We start from the raw sequence: 21,095 nt of genomic DNA on the forward strand, positions 1-21,095 counted from the left end.
TATAGTTCATTGTATCTTTATTATTGTAATAATCGTCACTGATAAAGTTGAGAAAGACAGGACAAGCAGAAACAGGTGGTTGGATATTAACATGCTCAGGTCTGATTGTGGCATTACACTTTGGCTTTAAAACAAACAGAAGGCACTTAAACAGAAGAGGATCAAGTTGTCTCTTAGGCACAGATCTAGGATCAGGTACCTTTCCTCCAATCCTATGGTTATGATGGGAAAGAAACAGAAAACTGACCTTAGATCAGTGTCTAAGGTTAACTTTATCCTCCTCACACATAAACATGAAAGCAAAGGCACTTATGGAGGGGCGGGACTAGGGAAAGAGAGGGATCGCCGATTGGTCAGATAATGTTTTGACTGATAGGGGGCAGCATGGTTTCAGTTTTCAGCTAGGGCTGACTCAGAACAGTACAGACATTTTAGATACGATTCAGACCCCCCCCCCCCCCCCCCCCCCCCCCCCCCCCCATCTGTGAATGAGACACTGTCGCCCAGGTAACCATGCCAACCACAGAGAGAAAAAGACAGGTAAAAAAGAAAGAAAACAGCAATAAAAACCTTTCTTTGTGCTCTTGGTATTATTTAACACATCTTATAATTATCTTAAAGTAAAATATTAATACAGTTCATCAATCATACCATAATTGTACTGTCTGTGTATGCATGTAAGAATCAATATCTGTACGGTATACTGTATGTTTGTTGATATCTGTGTGTAGCCTATGAGGGTATAATTATCATTACCTTTGGCCCTGTGCCCCTTATATTAATAATTGGCTTTTTGATATTTGGACTGTTCTCATAATTAAATCATTGGCTTCTCAGTTCAGTTCTACATACAACATACAGGGAATGTGATTGGCTTAGACAGGAGTGGGGAATACTGAGGAAGAGTGTAGTAGTGACACACACACAGACACACACTTATCTTTGGACCTCTACTCCTTAAATCATAGATTATAAAGAAGTAATGGGATAAGGATATGATGCATTCTCTCTGACGAGGACCGAGGAAGACCATGAGGGTGGAGGTGATGAAGGTCTCATTCGGACCAATCGTCATCTCCCAACTCTGAGGAGTCGTCCTCGCTGTCGCTGCACTCCACAGCAATACGGCGAGACAAGATGGCCGCCACATCGTTGCCGTAGTTATCCTTTTTCTCCTGCTCTTTCTGTTCCTCCACCTTACGTAGGTTAAAACCTGCCAGAGAGAAAGGGAGAGATGGGGGATTAGGGTGTGTGTTTATGTGTGTTCGTATCGGTCTGTCTGTGTGTATGTGTGTCGTACCTTGCCGGATAGCCGACAGGAGGTCACTGTGAGCGTCAGCGGGGGCTTCTGGCTGAGCTTGGGTGGATTTAAGAGGAGGGGGAGCCTCAATGGAGAAGGAGGGGGGAGGAGGGCCAGAAGTGGGAGGAGGGGGGCCTGGGGGAGGCGGGGGAGGAGGAGGAGGAGGTGCGCCACCACCCTGGGGGAGAGAGGGGGGAGGAGGCGGAGAGATGGAGGCCTGATAGGAAGGAGGAGGTGGGGCAGGGGGGGAGGGATAGGCGGAGGAAGAGGGGGGAGTGGGAGGGGAAGAGTCAAATCCAGAGGGGGGAGGGGGAGGGATTCCGAAGCCAGGGGAGGGGGGAGGAGGAGGTGGTGCAGGAGGAGGGGCTAGGTTGGGCCGTGTGCCAATGGGAGCAGTAGAGGGCATGGGAGGGGCTGGAGGGGGGTGTGTGGGGCTAAGAACGCTGGTGCGCTTTTGGGTTGATGCTCCGTACTGTCCGTCATGATACCTGCCAATGAGAGAGCAGGGGAAGAATTAAAGGTCAGCACACGGATTCTCCAAACACAACTGTCTCCAAACGATTTTGTCCACTTGAGATGAAGGGTGTTGACTGGAGAGTAAACACTAATGCCAAAAATGCTAAATTAGCATAAAATATGTGTACAAACTACAGTATATGCACAATTTAAATGTGCATACACTACTCCACTCCATCTCCATTACTTACGCCATGTCTGGGGGTGGAGGGGGCAGGAAGTCGTCCGGGGCGGGGGGAGGGAGGGGGGAGCCAGGATCGAAGGCGTACGACCCAGTACTCTGGTCCAAACCATCAGGGGAGTAACAGCCTTCTCCTGAACCAATACTGCCATTCAGACCCTCAAGAGATTCTCTACACACAAGATGCACAAAAAAAAGAGTGAATATTGTCATCAATAACAACACAATTAAACAGTTTAAAATCATTCTATAGGACATCACTCTCCCTGATACACTCACAATCTCCCTCCCGCATATTCTCTTTCCCCTCATTCCACTTCATACATTCTCGCCCCATCCTCTTTATCCTCATCTCTCGCCCTGTTCTCATTCTCTCTCATCTCTCACCCCATGTCATTCTTGGGCACCACAAACTCCTCTCCCATCTTTAGCCGTTCCCACTCATCCTTCCTGGTTTTGATCTTCCTGGGATTCAGAGTCCGCATATTCTGATTGTCCTTCTTCTCCTTCTACTCAGACAGAGAGACAAAGTGAGGGGGGTGACAAAGAGAGAGGGAAGGAGGGAGAGATGAGAGGAGTGAGAGAGAAAGACAGAGGGAAAGAGAAGAGAAACAGGAAAAGGCATTTAACAGCGCTATAAGTGCACTTCCTTGTTTTGTTTAAGCAGAAGATGGGATGCATTTCTCAACAGGCCGAAAACAAACTCCACTGTCTCATTGAAGGACGTGTGTGAGCGTGTAAACTAACAGGTGTAGACTAACAGTGAAATGCTTACTTACGGGCCCTTCCCCACAATGCAGAGATAAACATAGAAACATAATAGAAAAATAATAACACAAGGAATAAATACACTGAGTAACAATAACTTGGCTATATACACGGGGTACCAGTACCCAGCCGATGTGCAGGGGTACGGGCAATTGAGTTAGATTTGTACAGTGCATTCGGAAAGTATTCAGACCCCTTCCCTTTCTCCACATTTTGTTATGTTAGAGCCTTATTCTGAAATGGATTTTAAAAAAAAATTCCTCATCAACCTTCACACAATAGCCATGATGACAAAGCAAACACATGTTTTTAGAAACGTTTGCAAATTTATAAAGAAAAAATATGAAATATTACATTTACTTAAGTATTCAGACCCTTTGCTCAGTACTTTGTTGATACACATTTGGCAGCAATTACAGCCTCCAATCTTCTTGGGTATGATGCCACAAGCTTGGCACACCTGTATTTGGGGAGTTTCTCCCATTCTTCTCTGCAGATCCTCTCAAGTTCTGTCAGGTTGGATGGGTAGCGTCGCTGCACAGCTATTTTCAGGTCTCTCCAGAGATGTTCGATCGGGTTCAAATCCGGGCTCTGGCTGGACCACTCAAGGACGTTCAGAGACTTGGCTGTGTGCTTCGGGTCATTGTCCTGTTGGAAGGTGAAGCTTCAACCCAGTCTCATGTCCTGAACGCTCTGGAGCAGGATTCCATCAAGGATCTCTCTGTACTTTGCTCCATTCATGTTTCCCTCAAGCCTGACTAGTCTCTCAGTCCCTGCCGCTGAAAAACTCACCACAGCATGATGCTGTCACCACCATGCTTCCCCCGTAGAGATAGTGCCTTCAGATGAGACGCTTGGCATTCAGGCCAGAGTTAAATCTTGGTTTCATCAGACCAGAGAATCTTGTTTCTCATGGTCTGAGAGTCCTTTAGGTGCCTTTTGGCAAACTCAAAGTGGGCTGTCATGTGCATTTACTGAGGAGTGGTTTCCATCTGGCCACTCTACCATAAAGGCCTGATTGGTGGAGTGCTGCACAGATGGTTGTCCTTCTAGAAGGTTCTCCCATCTCCACAGAGGAACTCTGTCAGAGTGACCCTCGGGTTCTTGGTCACCTCCCCGAACAAGGCCCTTCACCCCCAATTTCTCAGTTTGGCCGGGCGGCCAGCCCTAGGAAGAGTATTGGTGATTTCAAACGTCTTCGATTTAAGAATGATGGAGGCCACTGTGTTCTTGGGGACCTTCAATGCTGCAGAAATGTTTTGGTACATTTCCCCAGATCTGTGCCTCGACACAATCCTGTCTCGGAGCTCTACGGAGAATTCCTTCGACCTCATGGCTTGGTTTTTGCTCTGACATGCACTGCTAACTGTGGGACCTTATATAGACAGGTGTGTGCCTTTCCAAATCATGTCCAATCAATTGAATTTACCACAGGTGGACTCCAATCAAGTTGTAGAAACGTCAAGGATGATCAATGGAAACAGGATGCACCTGAACTAAAATGTCGAGTCTCATAGCAAAGGGTCTGAATACTTCTGTAAATAAGGTATGTTCATTTTTTATAAATGTGCAAAAATGTATAAAAACCTGTTTTCGCTTTGTCATTATGGGGTATTGGATGTAGATTGATGGGGAAAAAGGCACGACTCCACAAGGTGTCGAAAGCATTCCACAGGGATGCTGGCCCATGTTGACTCCAATGCTTCCCACAGTTGTGTCAAGTTGGCTGGATGTCCTTTGGATAGTGGACAATTCTTGCTACGCACAGGAAACTGTTGAGCATGAAAAAGCCAGCCGCATTGCAATTCTTGACACATTCAAACCGGAGCGCCTGGCCCCTACTAGCAAACCCCTTTCAAAGGCAGTTCAATCTTTTGTCTTGCCCATTCACCCTTTGAATGGCACACCAACACAACCCATGTCTCAATTGTCTCAAGGCTTAAAAATACTTCTTTAACCAGTCTCCTCCCCTTCATCTACACTGATTGAAGTGGATTCAACAGGTGACATCAATAAGGGATCATACATTTCACCTGGATTCACCTAGTCAGTCTTTGTCATGGAAATAACATGTTTTGTACACTCAGTGTAGGTAGGGGTGAAGTTACTAGGCAACAGAATAGATAAACAACAGCAGCGGGGTATGTGATGAGTCAAAAGAGTTAGTCAATGTAGATCAATATTCAGCCTGGGTAGCTATTTGGTTATCAGCCTTATGGCTTGGGGTTCAGGGTTCTGTTGGTTCCAGACTTGGTGCATCCTTACTGCTTACCGTGCGGTAGCAGAGAAACAGTCTATGACTTGGGTGCCTGGAGTCTTTGACAATTTTTAGGGCCTTCCTTTCACACTGCCTGATATAGAGGTCCTGGATGGCAGGGAGCACGGCCCCAGTGATGTACTGGGCCGTGTCCACTACCCTCTGTAGCGCCTTGCTGTCAGATGCCAAGCAGTTGCCAAACTAAGCTGTGATGCAGCCAGTCAAGAAGCTCTCAATGGAGCAGCTCTCAATGGAGCAGCTCTCAATGGAGCAGCTCTCAATGGAGCATCCTTTTTGAGGATCTGAGGGCCCATGCCAAACCTTTACCGTTACCGTGTCTTCTTCACGACTGTGTTGGTGTGTGTGGACCATGTTAATTCCATAGTGATGTGGACATAGAGGTACTTGATTCTCTCGACCCGCTCAACTAATGTAAATGGGGGCGTGCTCAGTCCTCAGTTTTGCTGTAGTCCATGATCAGCTCCTTTGTCTTGCTGACATTGACAGAGAGGTTGTTGTCCTTGCGCCACACTGCCAAATCACTGACCTCCTCTCTATAGGTGGTCTCATCATTGTCGGTGATCAGGCCTACCAGTCGTGTCGTCAGCAAATGTAATTGTGTTGGAGTCGTGCGTGGCAGCGCAGTCGTGGGTGAACAGGGAGTACAGGAGGGGACACAAGGCGTCTGCATGCTTCTCAGCCAAAACAGTTCTGAAGAGACAAACAACATTTTGTGCCGTTTTTGGTTTGTTTTGGTCTTCGGCTAGGTTTTTCTTTCGGCTGTTCCGGCACACCCCAAAAAATTATTGGGGCAAGCCAAAGTCAGTAGCCAAAGTCTACGCTCCTTTGTCGATGATTGGTCAACAGTAGGGATTCTTCAATATAGTCTTAATCAACGAGAGATGACTCGTTTTCATGCACATTTTTTCATTGAGAAACACTGCACCAAAACATCTTACTTAGATGTAAAATTCCACGACTAAGATCTCCTTGGCAAAAACTGTCAAAATTAATAACAAATTTCTTAAATTGACTAAGATTAATTTGGACTATTTTGTGTATACAGCGTCTCAAAACGGACAAACAGTACTACTGCTGTTTTTTTCTTGTTTTTCAAGCGAAGGTATTTTATGGGAGTATGCAAGCACACGTGTTCAAGCCACCCGAAATGAAGCATTCTGAAGCCTTAAGCACGCACCCCTGAGGGGCCCCCGTGTTCAACAGCGTGGCAGATGTGCTGTTTCCTACTCTCACCACCTGGGGGCGGCCAGTCAAGAAGTCCAGGATTCAGTTGCAGGTGTTCAGCCTCAGGATCCTGAGCTTAATGATGAGCTTGGAGGGCACTACGGTGTTGAACGCTGAGCTGTATTCAATTAACAGCATTCTCAAATAGGTGAAATAACCAAAAGGTTGCAGGTTCGAATCCCCAAGCTGATTAGGTGACAAATCAGCCAATGTGCCCTTAAGCGAGACGCTCTGGACAAAAGCATCTGCTAAATACCTAAAATGTAATTGTAATGTTGGGGCGAATTTGAGTGGGTCCAGGATGTCTAGGATGATGGTGTTGATGTAAGCAACAACCACCCTTTCAAAGTGTTTCATGGTTACAGATGTGAGTGCTATGTGCCAATAGACAGGCTACTTTGGTGTTCTTGGGTCTACTTGAGTCAGGGAGAGGTTGAAAATGTCAGTGAAGACACTTAACAGCTGGTCAGCGCATGCTCCGAATATGTGTCCTGGTAGTCCCTCTGGTCCTACAACCTTGTGAATGTTAACCCGTTTAAAGGTGTTATTCACAACGGCTACGGAAAACGACATCACACAGTTGTCCGGAACAGCTGGTTGCAGGATTCAGTATTGCTTGCCTAGACGCGAGCATAGAAGGCATTGAACTCGTCTGGTAGGCTTGCGTCACTGAGCAGCTGGGTTTTCCTTTGTAATCCAGGATAGTTTGTAAGCCCTGCCACATCCAACGAGTGTCAGAGCCGGCGTAGTAGGATTCGATCTTAGTCCTGTATTGACGCTTTGCCTAAAATCCTTAGCGGAATTTCTTAGAAGTGTCCAGATTAGTGTTCCGCTCCTTGAAAGCTGCAGCTCTAGCCTTTAGCTCAGTACAGATGTTGCCTGTAATCCATGGTTTCTGGTTGGGATATGTACGTACGGTCACTGTGGGGACGACGTTGATGCACTTCATTAATGACGCTGGTGATTGATGTGGTAAACTCATCAATGTCATCGGATGAATCACAGAACATATTCCAGTCTGTGCTAGCAAAACAGTCTTGTAGCTTAGCTTCCGCTTCATCGGACCATTTCGATATTGAGCGTGTCACTGGTACTTCCTGTTTGAGTTTTTGCTTGTAAGCAGGAATCAGGAGAATAGAGTTATGGTCAGATTTTCCAAAGGGAGGGTGAGAGAGAGCCTCGTATGTGTTTGTGTGTGGAGTAAAGGTGTTCTAGAGTTTTGTTGCCTGTAGTTGCACAGGTGACATGCTGGTAAAACGGATTTCAGTTTCCCTGCATTAAAATCACCAGCCACGAGAAGCGCTGACTATGGATGTGCATTTTCTTGTTTGCTTATGGCCCTGTACAGCTTGATGAGTATGGTCTTAGTGACCGCATCAGTTTGTGATGGTAAATAGACAGCTACAAAAAATATAGATGAAAACTCTCTCTTGGTAAATAGTATGGTCTGCAGTTTATCATCAGGTATTCTAACACAGGCGATAAAAACTCAAGACTACTTTAACATTAAAGATTGCGCACCAGATGTTGTTAATAAAGAGACACACCGGTCCCCTCTTCGTCTTCACCGAGGCTACTGGTCTAGACAATGGATTGAAAAAAACAGCGTCCTTGTTCAGCCACGACTCCGAGAAACATAGAATATTACAGTTCCTCAGGTCCCGTTGATAGGATATTCTCCAACGGAGCTCGTCCAGTTTTTTAATCATGTGACTGTACGTTCGCCAATAGAACGGAGGGTAGAGGCGTTTTATTTGCTCGCCATCGTAGTCTCATCAACGTAGTCTCTTCTACCTCTCTTGCACCATCGCTTCCTCTTTCGAGTCCCGGGGATTAAGGCCTGGTCAGGAGTAAGCAGAATGACCAGAGCTGCCGATTCGTTAAAGTAGAAATTGTCATCCAAATCAAGGTTAGTGATCCCCGTTCTGATGAAATGATGGAGGAGACATGATGTACAATTTTTATATATATATGTATATATATAAGAATTGGTCAGGAGCCCGTAAAACGGCTGCTATCCTCTGCAGCGCCATTTTACTTTGTGTGTGTTACCCGTTACCCTGTGTTTACCCTGTGTTTGCGTCTCTCCTTCATGATGTCCTTCGTGTCCTGCAGCATCTTCTCCTTCCACAGATCAAAGAAGTAGGAGGGATCTGTGTAGAACTTCAGAGCATCCTTACCATCATCCCTAGACATGACAACAACAACAAACAATATCAATGTGTGTGTGTGTGTGTGTGTGTGTGTGTGTGTGTGTGTGTGTGTGTGTGTGTGTACCTGTACTGGCTGAGGTTGTTGAGTGGTGGAGGTGGGTTGCAGGTCAGATAGGTCTCCTGTACAGGCAGCGGTAGAGAGGGTCTACAGAATAACTGCTGGTCCTGAGTCAGATTACTATGAAACGCTTTCTTCTGGGTGATGGCCTGCAGAGAGACTGAGCGAGAGATGGAGAGAGATCGATATGGTGAGAAAGAGACAGAGATATGGAGAGAGAGAGATAGAGCGATGTGGAGAGAGAGAGAGAGAGAGAGATGGAGGTTGGAGAGAAGGAGAGAGAAAGAGAGAGAGACAGTTAGGGTTAGTATTCTGTTTGTTTGGGGCAAAGGCTTTACAGTATGTGCCAGTATGTGTTGCATTACATTATACTTAAAATCCACTGAATTCTCACTTTGAATACTAAATACATGGCACTGTTTGCTTGTAACATACAGCGGTTTTCCCAGACACAGGTTGAGCCTAGTTATGAACTAAAGATCATGTTCAATGAAGATTCTCCATTTAAATTGCTTTTAAATCTAATAGGCTTAATCAGCATGCGGGAAATCACCCCATCATATATAATGTCAGTCAGTCTCTTACCCTCCTCCTCTTTAGGGTCGAGCTGGGTGACTTTGACCTGTAGACGGTCCACTCTCTCTCCCAGTGTGTTCACCCGGACAGCAAACACCCCCGCCTGCACAAACAGCTCTCCAAACACGTCCTCTGCATACTTACCTACACACACAAACAAATGTATATTATGGCCTAAATTCACTGAGTGTACAAAACATTATGAACACCTGCTCTTTCCATGACAGATTGACCAGGTGAATCCAGGTGAAAGCTATGATCCCTTATTGATGTTAAATCCACTTCAATCAGTGTAGATGAAGGGGAGGAGACAGGTTAAAGAAGGGTTTTTAAGCCTCGAGACAATTGAGACATGGATTGTGTGTGTGTGTGTGCCATTCAGAGGGTGAATGGGCAAGACAAAACATTAAAGTGCCTTTGAACGGGGTATGGTAGTAGGTGAGGCTGTTCTGAGGGCAAAAGGGGGAGCTGCAACTCAATATTATAAAGGTGTTAATATTTTGTACACTCAGTGTATATACACATGATTACATATCACAAGATACATACTTGCAATTTACACACACACAATCTCATATTACAATACACTGCACTGTTTTGCATGTAGCACTTCCCTAGGTATAAACTCACTCAACACATAGAGTTAGTAACTTACTGAGGCTGCCTAGCTGGCGTATGATGTTGGCAAGGCTAATGTTGGTGACACACTCCAGCTCGCTGCGGATGGTGTTGGGGATCGTCTGGCGGCACACATAGCGAGGCTCGATGTTCCTCGTCACCAATGGCATTCTGGGACGGGAGGGATAGCGGGGGGCTTCCCTGGAGGGGGGGGGGGCAGCGTGTGAGAAAGGTCCATCACTCTACTTGGTTATATTATGTAAGAACAATGGTGCAACACACAAAAAAATTAGATTATTTTATAACAAATGCGCTTTCTTCTGCGTTGGATCACGGTCCCTGTCTGTGGTTCTGAAACATCAGTGCGCTGTTGAATTGGTTAGAGCCTTTCCCTAGACCATGTAGCTATGTGCATAATAGCAAAGTTAACCAGCATATTGGTGTTGAGAACAATGTGGAAGAGGCAGCAGAGGAGTGAGGAGATGAGAAAACAGCCCTTCCCTTAATTGTCTAAAAGTGAAGAGAGGAAACTAACTTAAATAGTCCTATAATCAATAGTCTAACTTAAATGTGCCTGACTTTATAAATCATTCATATATATCTACAGAAATAAGACAGATCCTGCTTCTGTTACCTGTTTGAGTGTTTGCTTAATAGCCTGATTCCGTGAGCTCCAAGCCTCATGCAACCACAACATGTCAGAAAAAGCCATTTCACAAATTAATTTTTAATCTTTGTTATGTTGTAATAAATGCTTTACATTGTTTTTGTTACTACAGCTTCTCTGGTATAACTTATACAGTGGAGCAAAAAAGTATTTAGTCAGCCACCAATTGTGCAAGTTCTCCTACTTAAAAAGATGATAGGCCTGTAATTTTCATCATAGGTACACTTCAACTATGACAGACGAAATGAAAATCACATTGTAGGATTTTTAATGAATTTATTAGCAAATTATGGTGGAAAATAAGTATTTGAGTAAGTATACACCCCCCAAGGTAGGGGTGGTATACAGAAGATAGCCCTATTTGGTAAAAGACCAAGTCCATACTATGGCAAGAACAGCTCAAATACGCAAAGAGAAACGACAGTCCATCATTAGGTCAGTCAATCCGGAAAATGTCAAGAACTTTGAAAGTTTCTTCAAGTGCAGTCACAAAAACCATCAAGTGCTATGACTAAACTGGCTCTCATGAGGACCGCCACAGCAAAGGAATACCCAGAGTTACCTCTGCTGCAGACGATACGTTCATTACAGTTACCAGCCTCAGATTGCAGCCCAAATAAATGCAGACACATCTCAAAATCAACTGTTCGGAGGAGACTGCGAGAATCAGGCCTTCATGGTCGACTTACTTGGGCCGATAAACACGAACAATGGACATTAGACCCATGGAAATCTGTCCTTTGGTCTGTTGAGTCCAAATTTGAGATTTTTGGTTCCACAACCTCTGTGTCTTTGTGAGACGCAGAGTATGTGAATGGATAATCCCCACATGTGTGGTTCCCACCGTGAAGCATGGAGGAGGAGGTGTGATGGTGCTTTGCTGGTGGCACTGTTGGTGATTTATTTACAATTGAAGCCACACTTAAACTGCATGGCTACTACAGCATTATGCAGCAATTCGCCATCCAATCTGATTTGCGCTTAGTGGGAATATCATTTGTTTTTCAACAGGACAATGACCCAACACACCTCCAGGCTGTGGAAGGGCTATTTTACCAAGAAGGAGAGTGATGGAGTGCTGCATCAGATGACCTGGCCTCCACAATCACCCGACATCAACCAATTTGAGATGAGTTGGACCGCAGAGTGAAGGAAAAGCAGCCAACATGTGCTCAGCATATGTGGGAACTCCTTCAAGACTGTTGGAAAAGCATTCCAGGTGAAGCTGGTTGAGAGAATGTCAAGAGTGTGCAAAGCTGTCATCAAGGCAAAGGGTGACTACTTCGAAGATTCTAAAATATGAACTGTATTTTGATTTGTTTAACAATTTTTTGGTTACTACGTGATTCCATATGTGTTAATTCATAGTTTTTATGTTTTCACTATTATTCTACAATGTAGAAAATATTAAAAATAAAGAAAACCCCTTGAATGATTCTGCTCACAGCTATGAATAGCAGAGTAGTAGATGAATATCCCATATACTATATATTTTTGTCTAACTTATTGCGGTAGTGGTCAAAACGGACGTTGTTTGCAAAAATGTTACAGAAAATGTTGTTGATGCCGTTACTTAAACTGCTGTAAATTGATCCGAATGTTATGTTTAGTCCACACGCCAGATTCGAGTAGCAGAGAAGTAGACAAAGCTGGTAAACTTGAAATATTTTGTCTACGTGGTTGCAAAGTGGAGTTACTAGCTGATTTGTGTCAAAAGCTGCATGATTTCACTTACAGAGAATGTCAGTTGGAAGTGATGATGTCACAATTGGGAACTTTGGAATCTTGAGAAATCCAATGAAAGCGGGTGGAGGAGAAAAAGAGGACAAGAAAGTGAATAACGGAAAAAGTATAACAGATATCAAAAAGTTGTATACAAGCATCTCGATCGAGATTGGTAGCCCCGATTTAAAAACCGACTACTAAACAAAGAAGTAGGGGAAGATTTTAGGTAGGATAACTTTTTTTTTCTTCTTTAAAACACTCCGAAAGTGGTCAAAACGGCCATTGTTTGGGAACGTTTGAAAAACACATGGTATTGCAGTTACAAAAACAGCTGTGCAGTAAATTCCGTATGGAATATTTCAATTCCGCGCACAGCTATGAAAAGCAGAAGTAGATGATTATCCTATGAACTCAAACTTTTTGTTTATTGTTGCGGTAGTGGTGAAAATAGACGTTTGCCAAAATGTTACAGAAATGTATGTTGATGTGGTTACTTAAACTGCTGTAACTTGATGCGAATATAATTTTTTTGTCCAAACTCCAGATTTGAGTAGTAGAGAAGTATACGAAGCTGGTAAGCCTGAAATATTTTGTCTTAGTGGTTGCAAGAACAAGTATTAGCTGATTTGCGTCAAAAGTGTAGTGAGAAAATGACAGTTGGAAGTGATGATGCCACAACGGAGAGGATTAAAATCTTGAGAAATCCCATGTTACCAGATTGGGGGGTTAATACACCTTTATAGGATTAGGGTTAATGTTTCCACACGGCCATATCTCCATGTTACAGCGCGTGTTTACGGAAGACAGGCTGACATTTTTGCTAATTAGCCATCTTGAGTGCTCCGAACACCTGTGTGTAAACTAACTGGGAGGAAGTGTAGTTGGTCAACCGGAGGCACACAGTATATTGATCTGTGCAAAACTGATACCGTTTTTATTTGCAAGCTTATTTTTTGCTGACAAAGATAAGAGGCATGTCAGCATATCTTTCGAAAACCGTTTGATTATTGACGTTTAACGTTAAAACAGCGTTGGAATTGAAAGTTTACACTGAGCCAAATGTGAATGAATGTAACGTTAATGGCCCCTAATTTACGGAGAAGAAAGGTATCGTCTAGAACAGACATGTGTCTTTGTACGCTCCATTTATATCTACCGTTTTAAAAAATGTACATTCAGACACACAACAGGGCTAACTAAAGCAGAACCAAAACCACAGCCTAGTTCTATTCTGGTCATGCCCCTTCAATGGGTACACTGTACACATCTGAGAGGAGTGAAAACAATATGGTGGACTGGTGGTCAAGGATCAACGTACACAGAGAAAGACTAAGGATTTATAGATGTTACATCAACTTTAGCACCAGAATACTGTAATGCACCGGGCAGCCCCACATCGCTCTAGTCAACACCAACTCCCTTTATAACAACCACAGCCTAATGGAATTATCCACGGCTTTAAAAATAAAGTGAATTTTTTTGCTCCGTCTCCGGAGTCTATAAACTATGCAGCGCTTCTATTGGCTTAAAAAATAACCAACTTTCTAGCGGAGTAAAGTTACTAGCTTTACAAGTGCATTTTACTTGACAGGCAAGCTCATTGGTTTACTATTTAATCGTTAATTTAAACGGGTTGGATGTGATGTAAACACGAAAAACGCCCTTTGACCAAACAGAACGTTAAAGTAGTCAGATGATCCCAGATGTTCCATCGCCCAAACTATGTAGCAGGGAGATTGAAACATTGTACTACCAACACCCTACTACCCGGCCACAGTGGAATGCACCGGTGAGTCACAACAACTTCACTTTTACACTGACACAACAAACAAGAAAGCCTATCCCAACTCTGTGCCTGACAAATCATTTATTTATCATGATAAAACTCGTCTAAATGAGAGCTGTTTTTAAGTCTCAAGCTCAGAAACGGCATTACAATAATTAGGGCGAGGGTAGGTGACATGAAACTTCGTCTCTCGGCCTTGTCAATGTAGCAGGAAGTGAAGTTGAAAACGCCCCTCATTATGTCCGAAAATCGTCGGGAAAACCTATTCTTATTTAGTAACTTCTGAAAAAGGCGCAAATTAAACACTGATCTCTTACCGTCAGCCAAATCAGTCTTGTTGCTTGGTTGAGTCTTTCAGTAGAAACAAAAATGACGGTTTACTGTAACCAGGGTGGGGAGACTTGGGATAACACAGAGTAGTCCCAGATTTGTTCAACTTCTGATTGGACAAGGCTTCGACATTCCAGGCGCTGATTGGTTCCTCTCACTGTCCGTCTGTGTCAGCGGCATGGACATGGAAATGTGGACGTACAATAGGTAACTCCACCCAGTCTAGTCGTAAACATCTGTCCAGTTTGCGTAGGGAAGGGTGGAGATACGTAACGTACATTCCATTCTGCCCAAGCGGGTTGCAACCTGTTCCAGAAATTATGAGTGAATATTGAATAAGAAGGTTATAATGCAGAATACGAAGTTATGACGGTTTATAACATCCCCGTGTCAACGGCATGTGTAGTGTACGATCTGTGAAATGTTCGAGTGTGCTGAAAATTCTAAGTAGAATTGCACATTCTACGTAGAACATTATACACATAGAACACTCACTCATTATGAAACCAGTACAATGTAGCGGGCTCTACATAGCGACATACAGGACAAATGGGGTGTCAACTGTTTTTATTGCACTTGTAAAAATATGAAAACATCTTTGAAATCAATAAATGTCTTTACATTGCACATGTCGGCAGATAATCAACCCCACATAACACTGTAATTATAACACAAAGAAATATTATATTCATGCTCAACTCACATAAGTAGATTATACAAATGTATAAAAAGTACATAAAACCTTAATGATAAATAAAGCAAAGGTGACTAAAGTGTTTGAATGAAGGACTGGCGTTGACCCCTGATCTGTATTTCTGCAGTGTGAAGTCCCAGATAGAATAGATTACTTTATTACCATTCAACAGTTGTCAGGGGTGTGCTCCATGCCAAGCTATGCCAGCCAGTATTGCCTGTACTGGGTTAATAGAATAGGCAGCCTAATTAATCTCTAGCAGTGCCTGGCTGGTTCCCAGAATTTTGTTGAGCCCACTGCCCAGACTTTTATTTATTTATTTGTATTTTTTGGCTGCTGGGAGGCTTCAATGAGGTTTTAGGTGAGGGACCTGCCTAAACCTTCAAAATAAAGCCCTGACCCAATAGGGAGTGGTTTTGGTTGCAACCAACTAATAGTTCCAGACCCTTCCACTGGGTAACACTGGTGTAGATCCCTTTTTTCACCACCAGAGGGACACACTGCAGTGGAATTTTACTGACTGACAGACAGTGAGAGACTGGGCTAGTTCGACATTGCATGCGACAGTGCAGGCGACTGCCGGCTGACTGATCTACAAATCACCTTGCATCATAAATAACGACTCATTATTACTTGTAGATCAGTCAGTCACAATTTACCCATGACACATCATGGTCTTGATGATCTTGAACATAGCCACTGACTATTCTGATGTGTGTGTTCGTGCGTAAGCCGTGCACAAGGTGTGCGCATGTGTTTGTCTCAGTGTATAAGCCCAGTGTTAACCCAGCTTAGTGTATAAGAGCTGTGTGCGTTGTCCACTTTGTGCCTTAGGACGCTTTTTCCCGCCCCCGGAGAGCTATGGACCAATCGAAACCCAGCGTCCTGGAGCCCCTGTAGAACGCTGAACCAATAGCGGACCACCTCAGCCTCTGTCCCGCTGACCTCAAAGCCGGCCCACTGGAGGTGCACCGTGGCAACCAGGTGACGGATGCGCCCCAGAGTTCCGAGCTCTGCCCAGTTTTGCAGAACCCTCCACTCAGCACTCAGCAGGTCAGCATACAGGAAGTCCACCTGGCAAAAACAGACAACCATGTGTGTGTATATATACACATAATTGGTCACAACACACTTTTGACATCATTAAAAAGCAGTAAAACAATGAAAAGACAGCTTAGGGCTATGTTTCATCAGTGTGTGTGTATATATATACAGTATATATGGCTCTTTATTCTAATTACCACCATGCTCCAGAGTAGGCAAACAGAGCACAGCAATGGGTTTGGAAGGTCGGTGTATGAATCCCATTCTTAGTGGGGATGACACCCCAAATCTGCCCTCTATTTATTTCCTACCTCCTATGCACTTGTGGAGATGTGAGAGGTTAGATAAGCAATATGGAGAATAAAAGGAACATTCTACTATATTGCTTATACCTAATCAATGGTCGGAGATGTACACAAGGGCTAGTGCAGGGTTTCCCAAAATCGGTCCTCGGGACCCCAAGCGGTGCACGTTTTGGTTTTTGCCTTAGCACTACACAGCTGATTCAAATAATCAACTAATCATTAAGCTTTGATCATTTGAATCAGCTGTGTAGTGTTAGGGAAAAATCCAAAACATGCACCTTTTGGGGTCCCGAGGACCGAGTTGGGAAACGATGGGCTAGTGAGATCCATTTGGGAGAAGAAAGTGAATTTCACTCCCCTCCAGTGGTTGTAGTGTGTAACTGCAGCAGTGGTGTGATTCACTGTTGCTATGGTAGCCAGGGTCAGCTCATCCCTGTTGCCATGGAAATGGAAGTGCATGCAACCGTGTCTGTGAGTACTGTGAATGTTACATGTGTATGTATATCTGTTGTGTACTGTAGTGTGAGTTAATGTATGTGTTACTGTGTTGGTGTGTGTCTGTTAGTAAAAAATAAATAAAAAGATTTATGCTTGATCTGGCAATGGAGGGTGTGACGCAATTGCGTAGCCTCTGGAGGCCAAATCAAGTTCCGTACGGTGATGCCGTGCACCTCCAAAATGTTTTAACAATGCGTAGGGCTTCGCAGAGTGCCGTATAGCTCCACATTGACATGATTGGTTGATGGTAGGTAGGGGCTGTACATCCTGTATAAACAAGCTCACTTCCTTGACAACTTCCTTCACAACAAACATGCAGTTCTGGATTAGCGCACAATCAACTACTCTAGGTAGGGGCGTGGATTAGACAATCTGTCAATATCTGGTGTGACCACCATTTGCCTCATGCAGCGCTACACATCTCCTTCACATAGAGTTGATCAGCACACAGCTCTTATACACTAAGCTGGGTTAACACTGGTGGAATGTTGTTCAATGGCTGTGCGAAGTTGCTGGATATTGGCAGGAACTGGAACACGCTGTCGTACATGTTGATCCAGAGCATCCCAAACGTGCTCAATGTGTGACATGTCTGGTGAGTGTGCAGGCTATGGAAGAACAGACCTTTTCAGCTTCCAGGAATTGTGTACAGATCGTTGCGAAATGGGGCAGTGCATTATCATGCTGAAACATGATGTGATGGCAGCGGATGAATGGCACGACAATGGGCCTCAGGAATTCGTCACGGTATCTCTGTGCATTCAAATTGCCATAGATAAAATACAATTGTGTTCATTGTCCGTAGCTTATACCTGCCCATGCCATAACCCCACTGCCACCATGGGGCACTTTGTTCACAATGTTGACATCAGCAAACCGCTGATTGCCGCCCCACAACACCTTACACGTGTTCTGCGGTTGTGAGGCCAGTTGGACTGCAACAGCTCTGGTGGACATTCCTGCAGTCAGTTGGCCAATTGCACGCTCCCTCAACTTGAAACATCTGTGGCATTGTGTTGTTTGACAATACTGCACATTTTAGAGTGGCCTTTTATTGTCCCCAGAACAAGGTGCACCTGTGTAATGATCATGCTGTTTAATCAGCTTCTTGATATGCCACACCTCTCAGGTGGATGGATTATCTTGGCAAAGGAGAAATGCTCACTAATAGGGATGTAAACACAAGCTTTTTGTGAGTATCACATTTCTGGGATCTTTTGTTTCAGCTCATGAAACATGGGACCAACCCTTTACCTGTTGTGTTTATATTTTTGTTCAGTGTAGCTAGATGGCTATAGAGATTAGACCTGAATCACTATGAGTGGAGCGTTTGAAGTGGTGCAGACTCATTTATTGGGTGAGTATGACAGCTCCCCAACGCGCAAGAAGTATGAATGTTCTGACTTCTGCAGAGGCCGCATTGCCGTAAATGCCGTATGGCCACTGCAGAACACGGATTGACCATACATCGGCTTTTACCGTGTGATGTCCCAGAGTCTCCATGATGTCCTTGAGTGTCCGGGACCCGCTACACAGAACCCCCTTCTTCTTCTGCTTGCGTCCTCTCGCTGCTCGCCAGTCCAGCCATGCCCGGTACTGTCGAAACCCACCAGAACCATCGTCACGGTAACCACTGCTGGCTCTGTCACCATGCTGACCACTGGGATCAAATCTGTGGACATCACAGGCCTTTGAGAGAGCCTCCAGAAACCCTGTATCACCCTCATCCATACTACACACAGAGACAGACGGAGAGAGAGTTGTAGATAAGAGAGAGATATGTGAATGAGGAAGAGATTAGGATTTGTTTAAAACTGTTTTACATTATTAACTACTTGTACAAGTTTGGGGGAGGGAGCATGTCAATTATGTAATTTTTTTTACCTTTATTTAACTAGGCAAGTCAGTTAAGAACAAATTTTTATTTACAATGACGGCCTATCCCGGTCAAACCTGGACGACGCTGGGCCAATTGTGCGCCGCCCTATGGGACTTCCAATTACAGCCGGATGTGATGCAGTCTGGATTCGAACCAGGGACTACAGTGACACCTCTCACACAGATGCAGTGCCTTAGACCGCTGCGCCTCTCGGGAGCCCATGATGATATTGTAGAATGATGGTAACAAACTGTTTGGTTCACATTGCTATAGAATAGGCTACATTGTATTGAAGTTCCAGTGGCACGTATAGAGAGACGCATATACACACCTGAAAGAGTATGCTACACACGGAGGACCATGGCTTGGCAGGCTCCAGCCTTCCACACACAGCAGCCAGAGAGCTCCAGAGGCCTGTGAAGCCTGGGACTCACCTGGTAGAAGCACCCGGGAACAGTTAACCTGCAGGGGAACAGGACAGAGTAATGAGGGGCCTGGCTGGAGAAGGAATGGAAGTGCTGAGTTATCATTAGGCCCAGAGAAAGTCATGTGACACAGATTTCCTGTCTGAGCAAGAGAGGGAAAAAATGCGGCCTTTTGCCCCTAATCTGCTTTTTAGAGGGCTTTTTTCCACTGACCTCTCACATGTTGGGAAACCCTGGGTCAGAGGTTTTTAGGTCAAACATATACGATGGTTTACAGTGACATGTTAAGTGTCTAGTCTCATACCACACTGTCATTACTCTCTGACCCTAGCGTCTTTGAAATATCTCAGAACCTAGGCTGTATGTGTCAAGCCTCACAAAGTAGGAGTTCTGATCTAGGACAGACCTGGGTTCAAGTACTTGAACAATAATTTCTAATACTTTGAGTGTTTGCTTGAGTCTGTCTGGAGTGCCAGACAGGCAGGGTTCAAAGTTTTAGGAGTTTATTGGTTTATTAAGCCAGGCGAGCTCAAACAGGCACACGATAAAATGTTGCAAGTATTTGAAACCCAGGTCTGATCTAGGATCAGTTTTATAATGAAAAATATTATATAATGAAAAAGATCAGCATTCCTACTCTAAGACGCTTCATGACTACGGGCCCAGGTCTGTTCTATACAGTGCATTTCTATCTGAATTATTTATGATGTGTGGGCCAAGGTGTAAAGTGGGCATGGTTATGTACCTGTGGTGTGGTAATGTAGGCGATGACACGTTCCAGCTCTGCAGTGAAGGAGGGCTCACCTGATGCCCACTGCTGCAGCTCAAACCCTCTACCTCTCTCCTGTGGGTAGACACACGAGTCAGCAGGGTAACACATGCACGCCACTCGCAATCACAAACACACATAAGCTGTGTTCGAATACCCATACTAACATACTGTGTACTACATACTTAATGAGTATATACTACATGCTATTAGTTCATTTTAGTATACTGTAAACGAAGAGTATACTTTCAGTTGAGTGTACTAGCGCTTCGCCGGTCTACCGGAAGTTGATGCTGTTGCTATGCAACTTCTTGCTAGCTTGTTAGCATACCTAACAAATTACTAGCTAGACATCTTACGACTTCAGAAAAAATGTCCATTGAGAACGCACAATGACTATACCACTTACAGTGCATTCGGAAAGTATTCAGACCCCTTGACTTTTCCACATTTTGTTACGTTACAGCCTTATTCTAAAATGTATTTAATAGTTTTTCTTTCATCAATCTACACACAATACCCCATAATGACAAAGCAAAAACTAGGTTTTAGAAATTTTAGCAAATGTATAAAAAAAACGGATCACATTTACATAAGTATTCAGACCCTTTACTCAGTATTTTGAAGCACCTTTGGTAGCGATTACAGCTACGAGTTTTCTTGGGTATGACGCTACAAGCTTGGCACACCTCTAACTCCCATTCTTCTCTGCAGATGCTCTCAAGCTCTGTCAGGTTGGATGGGAAGCATCGCTGCACAGCTATTTTCAGGTCTCTCCAGAGATGTGAGATCGGGTTCAAGTCCGGGCTCTGGCTGGGCCACTCAAGGACATTCAGAGACTTGTCCCGAAGCCACTCCTGCGTTGTCTTGGCTGTTGTTGTCCTGTTGGGACGAAGGTTCACCTTCCAGTCTGAGGTCCTGAGTGCTCTGAAGCAGGTTTTCATTAAGGATCTCTCTGTACTTTGCTTCATTCATCTTTCCCTTGATCCTGACTAGTCTCCCAGTTCCTGCCACTGAAAAACATCCCTACAGCATGATGCTGCCACCACCATGCTTCACCGTAGGGACGGTGCCAGGTTTCCTGCAGACGTGACACTTGGCATTCCGGCAAAGAGTTCAATCTTGGTTTCATCAGACCAGAGAATCTTGTTTCTCATGGTCTGAGAGTCCTTTAGGTGCCTTTTGGCAAACTCAAAGCGGGCTGTCGTTCCTTTTACTGAGGAATGGCTACCGTCTGGCCA

At 44.4% G+C, this 21,095-nt stretch overlaps 2 protein-coding genes and 1 long non-coding RNA gene across 7 annotated transcripts in view; 1 reads left to right on the top strand and 2 right to left on the bottom strand.

Moving 5' to 3' along the window:
- Nucleotides 1–14,482, bottom strand: LOC110496488 (wiskott-Aldrich syndrome protein family member 2-like). Of its 2 annotated transcripts, XM_036953083.2 has the most exons (10): nucleotides 14,228–14,435; nucleotides 12,135–12,183; nucleotides 9,770–9,933; nucleotides 9,124–9,258; nucleotides 8,545–8,698; nucleotides 8,338–8,455; nucleotides 2,385–2,506; nucleotides 2,008–2,169; nucleotides 1,301–1,788; nucleotides 1–1,213 (listed from the first exon to the last, which is right to left on the bottom strand). In XM_036953083.2, exons 3-10 carry the CDS (start codon nucleotides 9,900–9,902, stop codon nucleotides 1,056–1,058), a joined length of 1,470 nt encoding a protein of 489 aa, XP_036808978.1. In that variant the 5' UTR covers nucleotides 9,903–9,933; nucleotides 12,135–12,183; nucleotides 14,228–14,435; the 3' UTR covers nucleotides 1–1,055. The 2 variants fall into 2 exon arrangements, with proteins under 2 accessions (XP_036808978.1, XP_021428095.2); XM_021572420.3 differs by lacking the exon at nucleotides 12,135–12,183 and having other exon boundaries at nucleotides 14,228–14,482.
- The window catches only part of LOC149975612 (uncharacterized), an 11,032-nt gene continuing 2,896 nt past the window's right edge, over nucleotides 12,960–21,095 (top strand). Inside the window, exons 1-2 of the long non-coding RNA XR_016488584.1 lie at nucleotides 12,960–13,913; nucleotides 15,769–15,987. This is a non-coding gene — a long non-coding RNA (uncharacterized LOC149975612). The remainder of the gene's footprint in view (nucleotides 13,914–15,768; nucleotides 15,988–21,095) is intronic.
- The window catches only part of LOC110496489 (putative methyltransferase-like protein 24), a 20,509-nt gene continuing 14,204 nt past the window's right edge, over nucleotides 14,791–21,095 (bottom strand). Inside the window, exons 2-5 of one of the 4 annotated variants that reach the window (XM_090208922.1) lie at nucleotides 19,831–19,929; nucleotides 18,992–19,122; nucleotides 18,261–18,453; nucleotides 14,791–16,008 (exon numbers count right to left, since the gene is read on the bottom strand). In XM_090208922.1, coding sequence (XP_090065048.1) covers nucleotides 15,697–16,008; nucleotides 18,261–18,453; nucleotides 18,992–19,122; nucleotides 19,831–19,929 — 735 coding nt within the window. In that variant the 3' untranslated portion in view covers nucleotides 14,791–15,696. Of the gene's footprint in view, nucleotides 16,009–18,248; nucleotides 18,514–18,991; nucleotides 19,123–19,830; nucleotides 19,930–21,095 lie in introns of all 4 variants that reach the window. The other 3 variants (XM_021572424.3, XM_021572423.3, XM_021572422.3) reach the window with 3 other exon arrangements.

This window comes from Oncorhynchus mykiss, chromosome 18 (genome assembly GCF_057628025.1).
Source record: "Oncorhynchus mykiss isolate SJ-2025 chromosome 18, ASM5762802v1, whole genome shotgun sequence".
Classification (NCBI taxonomy): Eukaryota; Metazoa; Chordata; class Actinopteri; order Salmoniformes; family Salmonidae; genus Oncorhynchus; species Oncorhynchus mykiss.

Bases quoted from the DNA above. Each gene is read 5' to 3' on its own strand.
- LOC110496488 (XM_021572420.3), bottom strand. From the start codon at position 9,902: ATGCCATTGGTGACGAGGAACATCGAGCCTCGCTATGTGTGCCGCCAG. The intron at 8,699-9,123 runs GTAAGAGACTGA...TCTCTCGCTCAG, and splicing joins CGACCCTAAAGAGGAGGAGG to TCTCTCTGCAGGCCATCACC. The intron at 1,789-2,007 runs GTAAGTAATGGA...TCTCATTGGCAG, and splicing joins CCTCCACCCCCAGACATGGC to GTATCATGACGGACAGTACG.